This window comes from Pundamilia nyererei, unplaced genomic scaffold (genome assembly GCF_000239375.1).
Source record: "Pundamilia nyererei isolate P.nyererei 1_Seehausen unplaced genomic scaffold, PunNye1.0 scaffold00055, whole genome shotgun sequence".
Classification (NCBI taxonomy): Eukaryota; Metazoa; Chordata; class Actinopteri; order Cichliformes; family Cichlidae; genus Pundamilia; species Pundamilia nyererei.
The window spans coordinates 2,037,141-2,049,770 of record NW_005187456.1 but is presented as its reverse complement, the minus strand read 5'-3'; the positions used below and the strand labels follow the sequence as shown (position 1 = coordinate 2,049,770).

Below are 12,630 nucleotides of genomic sequence, written 5' to 3'. Positions count from 1 at the left end.
TAATATTTTTTTGTGGCCTGCCAGTGGTGCAACTGCCCCGCCCCTTTTATAGAGGCTCTGAAGTAAGCAACTGCCTTCTGAATTGAAAACAACAATAATGACTCATAGCACAAATGTCTGGAAGGGGCTATAATTGTGCCCATGGCATGCACACTACATATACACAGAAATGTTCAAACATTTTCCTAAAATACTGATGAGGAAGCTCTGAGTGGTATCTGAATGTCCATATAGGCATTCAAAGCTGTATATGTACATATGCATGTGAGTGTATGTACATATGTGTTAGGGCTGTTCGATATATATCGGATGACAATATAAAAACGTCTATCGTATCATTTGCTATCGTTTGTTTCGTGGTGTCGCAAAATAAAGTTTCGGGCAATATTTTTTTCATGGTTTTGATGGTCACTGTAGCGGCTATATTAATTTCTTAAAGTTCTCTTATATTTAATATAACCACACTACAGACAGACAAGCGCCTGTTTTTATGCGTTGTGGTTAGCAACAACAACGGTAAAACCATCGCATGTCCGCTTGTTTATTTTCCACATAAACCTTTCACAATAAAGCTCAAGATCCTGTTGACACTTTTCAAAATAAACTGAATCACGTGAAAGAATCTGCAGAGTATTTACGGATGAGAAGCAAAAAAAGAGCCGCCAGGTGGTAAAAAAATAAACCTTAGACTCAAACGTTAGAACGGGCTTTTCCCCGCAGCACGCCGTGTAATAAATACTCACAAAGAAAACGGCGCCGTTACAACATATCTAAAAATGTATAGTTTCATGCATCGGTTAAAACATTCGACTCCAGGTACACGACGCCCAGCTGGAAACACTTCACGCAAGTCGAGCTGCCCGAGATTTACAGAATTTATAGAAAATGTTACATTTTTGTGATTTATATCGTTATCGGGACGATAGATGTCTTATTTCGGGATATGAGATTTTGGTCCTATCACACAGCCCTAATATGTGTATATGAATACATTAATACGTTCACTCTTTACATGTATATATCAATGGATAGGTATAAATGCACCTGTATAGGTATGTGATTTGAAAGTAAGATATTATTGTGATCATTCACTAGACAGGAGGGGGAAGGATTGTATATGTTAATACTTCTTTCTACTCAAACATTAAATCTAAGTTACTTATATACAGTTGATTAAAATAGTTGGTGTTTTATTTTGTTGAATGTCTGTATATGTCAACTGTAGTTTAGTCTGTTAAATGTTTGAAATAAACTGATCTAACTGATTTGTGATAATATTACAAAGCAACAATGCATATAAGAAAAGAGAAATTTACAGATATGTAACTCAAAAGCTGCCAAACTTTCTTAAACACTGAAGCCACTGCTCATAAAGGTTTGCGAACTTTATCAGCTCGCCTGAAGGTGACCTTGTTTTGTAAAGGTACAGATTAAGTATGTGGTCACAGTTTATCCTGAGGATGAGGTCAACGTTTGTGTAAAGGAAGGTGTCACAAGACAACGTCAGAGAATCACCAGCCAATCATCCACTGAAGCCTGGTGAGATTTTACAGCTAAGCCTATAACCTAAATTAGAGACAGTGGCTGTAATGTATGTGTTGTGTTTATTGAATGAACATAACTTTGTTATTAGAATTTTGTTTACCTGTGATCCGCTTCTCCTTCTTGAGATCTACCTGCAGCCACTGCTGCTGGTCACTCTGAGAAGAGGCCCATGGCAGTCCCTCCTTTTTGAGCCGTGCCCCTGACGGTGCCCACACACGAGTGCTCCAGTCCAACACAGACGAAGCACTGAGCTGAGTATCAGCAACGCCCCCAGATGCCAAACCCAGCGTTCCATAGCAGCCTGAAAGCACAAACAGACCCTTAGCTTCAGTAATAAGAACAGAAAATCTTTAAGAAATGAAATAAAGTTTGGGTTGCATTACATTAAAAGGTAACCTTCAAGATTTACATCCTAGTTGATAATGCCTGTAGCAACAGAAATTCTAGGGGAACGTCCCCCAAAATATTTGGATGTCCAGTCTCTGACATAAGATTTGGAGCCCTGTAGAATTTTCCAGCTCGGACGTTGATATTTTCTTTACAGACAATCACATTTTAAAAAGCCCCCTGACAAAATAATGCCATACAAGCACCTAAAAACACCCCTACCAAAATAATGACAGTAAGGAAGTGAAATTCATCATAATTCTTTAAACAAATCTTTCCCTTGTTTTTCCCCCGTTTGATAAACTGAGGATGTTTCTTAAGCAACCTATAAATCATTTAAGCAACTTACTTACAAATCAATTTTAAAACTATCTTGTATTTCTCACAAAAACATGTCATCGACAGCAAGTGAACAGAATCTGAAAATCATGTCCTTAATAGGAAAAACAATACAGCAAAGACCCTGGATGACTCACCGTTGGTCGTGAAGGTGAACAGGCTATCTGAACGAGTTCCTCTAAGGAGTAAGAAAGAAGATCCAGCAAATATTATGATTACCAAACTGTCAGAATCATTTATATTTGCATATATATTTAACCTTCTCTAGGACAGAGACCAAGTACATTTCGTTTAATAAGAGGAGCAAACAGAGAAGAAGAGCATGTGTGTACTGTGGTGAATCTCTTACACAGTGGAAGTGACATTGTTAGCCAGTGTGCCCTCATAGTGAGAGATGCCTTTGCTGTTGACCACACTGATATTCCCTCCTGCTGCATTGGACACCACACCTGCATGGATTGCTGCCACACACAGAGGGGAGGACTGTGGAACGAAAGGAACAAAGGATTAAACTGATATATTCTTATCATTATGTCCTTTTGTTGTTACAAACCAGATCAGATTAACTAAAGAGTAAGTGAGTCAGATCTGACTCACCAAAATAAAAGATACAACTAACATCTGAAATGTACTTTTCACGAGATTAAAAAAAAAATCTTGCTATTTGTAAATCACTCAAGGACATTTAAAGAGGTTGAAATTTGAATGAAAGTTAAACAGTGTCATCTCAGAGAGACTTTGTTTTCTACTATAACCACTTTAAATCACCTAAAAAGTCCACTTCTTTCACCTTATCAGACCTCGCAGGTCACAAGAGAAACATCCAGTCTTGAGGTTTCTGTTTTCTACCAGTCGTTCCTGTCTGCATGAATGCTGACCACATGTTGTAGTCTTGTGACTTGTAGTCTGTTGGGCCATTGTCATTGATGTTGTTAATGTACGACTGGTCATATTAGTTTGCAAAGATTTTCAGCATAAAGTCTGAATATAGAGTAGAAACAGACTAGAAAAAGGCTTTCAGATGCACCCCGCCTCTTCCCCTGTGATAGCTGGGACAGGCTCCAGCCTCCCAGGATAGGCAGAGGATGGATTCCCCCCCCAAACAGAGGACCCACAGGTTGATTCATCAATAGAAAAATGCTTGATTGAAAACCATATCTTTACTACCTCACAAACACAGACTTTGAAGAGTTAAACTTTTTGGAATCATGAAGTTTTGGGAAAGGAAAGACAATCTGAGTAGTAGTGGCGTTCCTATGTGGCACACATGTGGTGCCATTACAAATTTGCTCCATTTTCAAGCTGCTGAGTGGAAACAGGCATTACCGCTTTGCAGCATAATCGCTTAACCTTCAAACCGAGGGAGATAAAGGCTGATGAGTCAGGATGATGTCACTTCTGTGCACAGAGGATAATAAGTGGCAATGAAGGTAATGATTCCCTCCCAGCTGCATTCCTGTCAAAACCTGGTGCCACATCACTGAGAAACTGACAAAACCTGATCCCGCTCTGGCCACGAGCTCCTTCCGATGAGCAGCTGGTGGTGCGAGGGGGGAAAATAGTCTTACGGGAAAGACCCACGCTGGCATTGTGGGGGAGGGGGGGGAATAGTGACAAGCCCACGCATGTATTCACAAACACACGTAGCAGTTAGAGGCTGCCACAAGCAATCAACACTTTCCGTGTGACTCTTAAACTTCCCCAAAAACACATACCGCATCCTTAAGAGAGCCAGCCAAAACCCCTAACACAAACACAAAGTAATGCTCCAAACCACAGCGCCCTGCCTCCAGCAGAGGAAACCACGCTAACACGTGTTATAAGTGGGAGATGGAAATTTTAATAAATAAATAAATACCAGAACATGGATCACCGAATAAATCTGTGAAGTAAAATTATTAAAAAAAAACTAAAGTCAGCTGCAGGATTATGATCTGGGTGTAGAAACTGATCCTTGTGAGAGACGCACACACACTCACCATCATATTCCACACTCCCAAAGACACAATCATGAATGAATCACATGCACACAAGCAAAAGCGGCTCAGGCATGCACGTACACAAAGGGTTTCTCCAACTTCTAATCACACTGATTCACTCTTCAGGCTTTTTGCTCTCCACACACGCACGCACACACACACACGCACACACACACACACGCACACACACACACACGCACACACACACACACGCACACACCTCCTGCAGCTGGACTGGATTACAAGGTTATTATTTTCAGCCAAACTATTATCTCACCTCCCTTTCACCCGCTGACCCTGCCCCTCCTCTGTTCCTGTGGGGCGCCTCGTTCCCTGAAGCACAACCCCACGCTCCTCCCTATCCTCCCGTCAGCCAGCATGACCACTCCCTCTCTCGCTCCCTTCCTCCCTTCGCTCCTTATGAGACATCCTCAAGCTCTAAACATGAGGTCATCAACCAGAGACTTAGTGCCCGTGACCTCACACGCAGCGGGAGTGCTGTGAGGTCATCAATCCAAGACACGTTTGAGCCACCGCTCCTTTCGCCTCCTTCACAAAGATAACTTGTAGCTAAGAAAACATAAATAAAAGCGATGCACGTGTATGTCTGTGCATAGACGGGGCGTGTACCCACCTCTCTGTAACCATTGGGTATAGTTCCAGAAATCTCCTCTGTAGATGTCAAGCAGCCTGCCGGACAGTACTTCCTAAAAAGAGAGCGGCACGTTCACAGTTCATATCCACCAGTATAATCAGTGCGCCGACATGCACAAAAAGCAAACTCTGTTTACCTGTACTCTGCCTCGGTGAAGTTCATTCCCTTGTCCACGCAGGTGATTAGATCTGCAAAGGCAAATAAACAGCATCAGAACTGGTCTCTGCATGTTCTTGATAAAGTATCACCCACTTTTATTTTCTTCTTAAATCCACCCTTTCAGTTTCTTTACCTTGTGAACCGTTTACCATATCCAGCTAATCATCATCGTAATCGCTGATTAATGTTAAACATACATTTCGACAAATCCAACGTTCTGACTAAATTTGGCCTCACGGTGACAGTGAGCGAATCATAAGCCCCACTGGGATTCCTCGGAGTGCCACGAGGGTGGGTACATTAAACATTAAACAGCTGTGAAGCAAAGTGGTGAGATGGACCATTCAACAGAGTGCACCGCTGCTAGAATGGCTAAAAGCAACCATCCAGAGCACTCAGGTTGAAATGTTTTTTTATTTATTTTGTGTTGTTCAAGCGAGCAGATGTTCAGTTCACTCTCACTGGATCACAGCAGACAAATAAACACAGCAAAGTAATTGCATTAAGTAGCTGGAATCAGTTCATTTTGGAGCAATTTTGGTTGTTTTTCACATCCAGGTCGAACACGTTAAAGTCATCCAGTGAAGGATGTGTGTTATTGGAGAGGTATGTCAGTTGGGTGTGGACGTGAAGTCCAACAGGATGATGTGGGCTACTAAGAAGTGTAAATAAACCTCGTGGAGATGGTCAGTGTGTGGGAGTCTTCACCACATTACAAAGAGAAAAATAAAACCCTTTATCTGGCAGACCAACCAATGAGTCAAAAAAATGACAAACACCCCCAATCACCATGGTTACTCAGTTACTTAGCTGTCCACCCACGCTCATCTGCATGCATCAGTTACAAGACGACATCACGCACATCAGCGCCTTTGTGGAAAAAGTGGCTGGGCGCACTGATGGCCTTGTTTGCCTTGCAGTGATTCAGTCGAGCTGAGATAACCGCCAAGACAAAAATATTACTGCATCGCACACACGTCACTGCTGCGGCTTTCTTCTTGTGGCTCCAATTATCCATTTATCTCCAAAGCATCCACATGACGAGGCACGTCTTCAGAAACAAGGGAGATGCTTACTAAGGAAATAAATCTCTAATTTTAAATCCTTGGTAATTAAGCTAACGTACAGCTTTGTCCCCATTGTCCCTGTGCAGAACTCTAACATGAGTGACTTGGATCGAGCTGCCACCGGCTGTTACAATTCATCTAATCCTGCAACCTCACTACTGTGTAATATATCACAGTTGAGCTCAATTAGGACTTTCTCACAGGATGCAAGTCTTACAATAAAACCACAAACCATGAATATTTTTTCAATTACTCTCACTTCCTTTTACCCCTCAGTGCCATTGTGGCTTCACTGTGGCTTTGCCCCTTTTCCACTTCCCAAAAAGTCTGGATTTTCCTTCACCCCCTCCCTGCTACTTTCATTAACTACACTCAGCTTTAACCATCACAGCCCAGTGGGAACACATCCAGTAAGAAAACAGTAGATTTACTTTTTTCCCCCAGTCATGGTATGCTGCTAATTTTCAATCTGACTAAACCCAAAATTGTGCACATTCAGTGGTTAGCATCTGCTCATGCCACCCCTCGCTGTTCTCGCATTTATGTAAGAAAAACAGCCATCTGAAACGATGCCCACTAGCATGATCACCCTGCACATACTGCAGCTGGAATTCCAGACAGTCACAGCAGAGCAGCTCCTTATCTTTGCTGCATGTTTAAATTCGTATTCCGCGGTGAGCAAACACCACATCGTAAAAAGCCTCTCATGCGGCCTCGAGCGCCGTCGCCACAGAAGTGAACACACAGTTCTCTATTCAACTCCCACCTCTCTTTTTTTGTGTGGTCTTTTTATCACCATGGATATCGTTTGCATATAGGATAATGAGGCATGCATGTCATCTACATTGGTCCTGATCATAAAAACATTCAACATACATATAACACTGTCAGTATGAGAACATATTAGCCGGTGTGTGAGAAGGGGCATTTTGCACAAACACACAAATATTTAGAACCATTTTCTTTTTAAACTGGGGGGAAAAAAGCCAAAGGATCTAAATCGAGCAATCACATGAAAGGATGTTCTGCAGCCTCTAATTGACTAACTTGTTGCAACTAATATATGATATTAAATATCCAGGCAATACAAAAGCACTAGTTTTCAAATATGACTTAGAGTGACACTGTTTTTAAGCACAGTGGACATTGAAGAAGGGTTATTTCCCAGAAACTAGCACCAAGAATGTGCACAATGGCCAAATATCTATTTATTAGCATGCGCGTGCTTTCAACTCCATTACATCAGTTTGTTATTCACCAAATGGAATTCTTTAAGAGGCAGATGATTAAATTAGCAAAATAAAATGACGAGTCACCCTCCCTGCCCAGCCCCATTAAAGATTCTCTTGGTTCCAAGTGTTTGGACACATCTGAATTGGCCCAGTGGAAAAACTGCATGCACAATCCTCAAAAAGATGTTTAAGGCAGCCATAGAAAGTCAGACCTGTTCCAACTTTACCCATTAGAAACAGAAAACTTAGACAGTCCCATCTAGAGGTTGCAGTGTTGGCCAATTAGGTGTTAGGTGTATCACTTTTGCCCGGACTGATCGACTGACGTTTTCATCCACTAACACCGGCAGGATTTTTGACAAACAGAGAAAACTGGATGATCCAACAGGAGGGAGATCTGCAGTTCTTACACACCAACAGTAACAGGTTGCCAGCTTTTAGACAAACCCATGTGTTACTGATCTGCGTGCAAGACTTTTCCAGAACACCCAGATTACTTCAGAGCTGTTAAAATAATGTGAAGGTGCAGAACGAAATAGCTGTGATTAACCCAAACTCACAATCGCTGAATCAAGTCTTATTCCCCCACCCCGGGGCCGAAGCAGACGTGCACACAAGCTCAAACTTGAGATTTCTGAACCACACGACTGTTACTGCAGGCTGGGATGATAAGAAGACAATGAGAGACTTCGGCGTGGGTGAGCTGAGAGTCTGCCGTTACCTGCGTGTTCAGTGGTGGAGTAGGACAGGTAGAAACCGCGTCCAGTATGGTGGGTCCCACTCATGAACTGCACAGTGGCCTGGTTGCCAGTGGAATTGAACAGATGTTCAACCTTCAGACCCAACCCGCAGAGCTTCACTGTTAAGCAGAACAGGGATACAAAGAGGCTGGTCAGTTAAACAAATTAATGCCCCAAAAAAACAAAACCACAAAAACAAGATTTCATCAGTTTCATTAAGTAAGATGGACTTGAGGAGTGTCTCGGATATATTCTGGGAAAATTCAATCTAATTTTCTTTCTCCAGGATTCACCAAGTTAAATGCAGGTTTTTATAAGACCCTTCTGATAAAGAGCAACCTAACACCTCCTTCATGGTCATAATGGCCTAAATTATAATATAAATATATAATAATAATAACAACAAGATATATGATGCAGACTCGTCAGCCACAGACTGATATATTTGTTGAGATATTCATGTGCACCATCATGCATTATAATACACTTTCCAATGCTTTACATCCATACATAGCAATATTTTAGATTGATATAAGGCAACAGTGTTTCCAAAAACCTTGGGACAATGTCAATCTGGTTATTGAAAATTTTCACAATCAGGCAGCAGCTCGTCCGGCTCAATTCACAGGTTATTGCACGTAAAATGACAAATGTGACCTTGACCGTGAGCGCAACATGTGCACATTTCACTAGAATTTGACCAATATTCTAGGAGGCATAAACTTGTTGCTGAGACTGTGTGAGATGAAAGCAGAGTGCAGTATTTTGTAAATCATTTAAAGCCAACATTTGATTGGAAATAGCACAAAGACATAAGAAATGTTACAACTGATTATTTTAAGCATTTGTTACTTTAAATCTGATATAGCAACACAAACGTAACAACGCATTCAGACGGGGGGGACGAAAGATGGCTGGCTTTGGCAATGAAAACGAGTTTTGCTCAGTTTATACTAAATATAACACTTGTGATAATAGGCCAAAGTTTTCTTATTGCTCTGATAGCTTCTGATCTACCAAGGTTAGACGTCTGATGGTAAAAATATGAGAAACTCAATAATAAAAAGGCTCAGAGACGCTGCTGTGCATCTCTATTAGTAGTATGTATTAGCAAAGACCAATGTTGGAAACAAACGCATGACCTTAGCAGGCTTTATATTCCCTATGCATCATGCAATGACTCTGACTTTAGCGTATTAAACTGCCCAAAAACACCCATAGCTTAAAATAATCCACCCTTGGCTGAGATCAGGGCGAAATCTGCCTAATAACTTACAATGGCGAGGTTATAACAGTGAAAGACAATAGGTCCTCCAATTTCCTGACATTTAACTCCTTTAATGTAATAACCACATTTCTCCTCTGCCTATAAACAGATAATGTTCATTATCTGCTCATAAGACGCGTTTTCCAAGCTCGTCTGAAAGAAGAGGCGTTTGCAGGCATTTCAAATGTCCGCACACAACATTGAAGTGAAAAGCCAGACATCATCAAGAAAAGGAAGACGCAACAGAATTAAGATAATGGGTTAATAACAATGACACAGTCTCTTCAGTAGTATGGTAGTTCATTATTTGTAAGAAGAGTGACAGAAGAAAGGAAAGCTAGAGAAAAATGATTAAACTGTGGGTACAGTCTCTCTCATCTTTGGACACCGGCCAATCATGACAGAGTGGGTGTGAATGTTGAACTGTCGATTTCAGAAAATTGTTAGACTCTGACACCCAATAGGCAGTGTTAGAATGACGCACAGAGAAGGGCTTTCCAAAGATCAGTCCAAAACCTGACAAAAACCTATCACAGACTGATCTGCTGCTTTATATAGAAACAAGCAGGATTCCCTTACTCTGTATTGTTTACTGCATGTTTATTTTTAACAACAACTTGGATTTGCCCTCTACAAAACATTAAGTCCAGTTTAACATCCGCCTGTCACCCTCACCAATCTCGCTCCTGTTTGGACCGATGCCGTTGTACAGGCGGAGGTAGTTGACCTGGCAGTCGCTGTCTTCTATGTCCAATAAAGCAAAGAGAAAATGGATCCTCTTGTCATGCGGCACACTGATCTCCCACTCGCACACAGTGTTGTTCGGATACGTCCTTGGGTATCCCAGAGAGGACAGAGTCCCACTCTCGGGGCCAAGTATACTGGGGCCACAGCCATCACCTGTGGAACAACAAAAAAAACAAAAACAGTTTGGGTTTCAAGAAACGCAAGAAAAAAAGTAGGTGTGATTTACACCATCTAAAGTATAAAAGTAACACCACATCTCTTGGTTACTGGGCAAAAACTAGCTTTTGTTGATTTTGTGTTCATGGTCACTGAGATCTTGTTGCAATAGAGGATATATTTACTCAGTTTCACTTAAAACAAGCAAAGATATGTAAGGTTTAATGTTTCCTTAAGCAATTAAATTGCAAAAACGTGACAACTGAGGTTTATTTTAAGTCAGTTCAACTTGCACTGTCCTGCTGAGTTACCCCGCAGTTCAAAATGATCCCCAATACAAGTATAAACAGGCAACGAGCTAGCAGCTTATTGCTCACATCTGGCTGGGGCTTTACCTTTAGTCTGCTCAAACTGAATTAGCATTAGCAAACAAAATAGTTGTTATACATAAAATGTTTATATCCATAGACCGTATATAAAAGATGGCTCTAACCACAATGACATCATAAACTGGTCAGAAAAGTTCTGATGCGATTCTCTGAATTTTATGGAGAGAATTTCTAGGAGCAGCCAAGTAGGGGAGTGGCTCGACTTTGCTGGTCTCAGGATTGCTCTCTTGACTTCGTCAGGTGATGCTCTCGACCTCACACTTGGGCGTTTTGCAGCGTGAAGCGGAAGAACTAAAGTAGTGTAGTAATGTAGATGTGACAGTAAAACTGTTGATTAGCTTGTCTGTCTACATTCCTACCTTGTGCTATGGACACAAGCAGTGGGTAGTGACTGAAACAATGACGTTGCATACAAGCAATGCAAATGAGCTTCCTCCAGAGGGTGTCTTTGAGAAAAAGGTGAAGAACTCGAGGCAAGCATCGCCTTTAAAAGGGGCTAACAATGACAATGCATGTGAACCCTGGAAAATGTCGAAAGCTGTCCTGTTCAACATATCGATAACACCATTATCTCATCAGGCAATCACATGACTGCAGCTCAATGCATTTAGACAGAGAAATTGTAAAGTTGACCACGCTAAGAATCATAATGAGGAATTAACGTGATTTTAGGGACTTTAAACGTTCTTTTTGTTGCCAGATGGACTAGACTGAATTGAATATTTCAGAAACTTCTGATTTTCCTGAGATCCATTTCTTGGGAATATAGAGAATGACCCATAAAAGAGAAAATTATCCAGTGGGTGGCAGTTCTGTGGGCAAAAAATGCCCAGATGATGTCAGAGGCTTGACTTGACAGGAAGGCAAAAGTAATTCAAATAACCATTCATTTCAACCAACGTGCACAGAAGAGCATCTCTGAATGCCTGATACATGAAACCTTGAAGTAGCGGGGCTACAGAAGCAGAAGACCACACTGGGTGCCACAGCTGTCAGCTAGGGGCAGGAAACTGAGGCTACAACTCACAGACCCACAAAATAATGCCTGGTCTGTTGAGTCTAGGAGGTAGGATCAGAATTTGGCTTAAACAATCAGGAAATAAATGATCCATCCTGCCTTGTATCAACAGTTCAGGCTGTTGGTGGTGGTGTAATGGTGTGGGGGATGTTTTTTTTTGTGTACACTGCCACCTCAGCACCAACCGAGTACCATGTACCTGAGTACTACCTTTGACATCAGTGACAGTGTAGCCATCTGCAAGATAAACCACCATGTCGCAAAGCTCAAATCATCTCATACTGGACTCTATAACATGAGTTGACTGTGCTCAAACAGGCTGAACAGTTGATAGATCTCAATCATGTCAATATGGACCAAGATCCCTCAGGAATGCTTCCTTGGTTTAGCTATGCCATAAAGAATTAAGGCAGGGGTCCAATCGAGTACTTAGCAAGGTGTAGCTAAATGTTGTGGCTGGTTAGTGTATGTTGACCAATATGAACTAGTATCTTTCTTTCTTTTCTTTTTTTTTTAAGCAGAGCATAATACAGAAAAAGATGTTTGGGCTAATTTAGTGAGGGTGTCCTCACATAACCCAGCTTGCTTTCCAGAGCGACTGATTCCTGTTGTTTATAATGACCTTTGCGGCACATGCAGAAGTGTCCAGTGCTGCTGAGTCCAGCAGGGATTTCACTGTAAGTTGCCCACTAGCTTGTGAAACACTTATAGAATGACCAGTTTCTCATTTTAACATATCTGCCATACTTTATGCAAAATCTATACACAAGAAATTCAGATGTAATGACACTTGAACTTCTTACTTTTTGAAAACTTATAGCATTTGGTCAACAACAAAAACAAAGTTTTTAATGCTGCCATACTTTTAATAACAGTGCCTGTTAAATTATGTAATCCAATGCAGTAATGGTGTTCAGTGAAGGGCTAAGTATTACTTCTTGTTTAGTTTT

At 41.3% G+C, this 12,630-nt stretch overlaps 1 protein-coding gene across 1 annotated transcript in view; it reads right to left on the bottom strand.

Annotated features, from left to right (window-relative positions):
- Positions 1-11,936, bottom strand: part of dcbld2 (discoidin, CUB and LCCL domain containing 2) — a 19,515-nt gene extending 7,579 nt beyond the window's left edge. The window contains exons 1-8 of the mRNA XM_005733940.1: positions 11,891-11,936; positions 10,046-10,270; positions 8,085-8,222; positions 5,042-5,093; positions 4,885-4,957; positions 2,621-2,754; positions 2,409-2,449; positions 1,646-1,846 (exon numbers count right to left, since the gene is read on the bottom strand). Of these exons, the coding sequence (XP_005733997.1) occupies positions 1,646-1,846; positions 2,409-2,449; positions 2,621-2,754; positions 4,885-4,957; positions 5,042-5,093; positions 8,085-8,222; positions 10,046-10,270; positions 11,891-11,936 (910 nt within the window). The remainder of the gene's footprint in view (positions 1-1,645; positions 1,847-2,408; positions 2,450-2,620; positions 2,755-4,884; positions 4,958-5,041; positions 5,094-8,084; positions 8,223-10,045; positions 10,271-11,890) is intronic.
- Between the last annotated feature and the right edge of the window lie 694 nt (positions 11,937-12,630).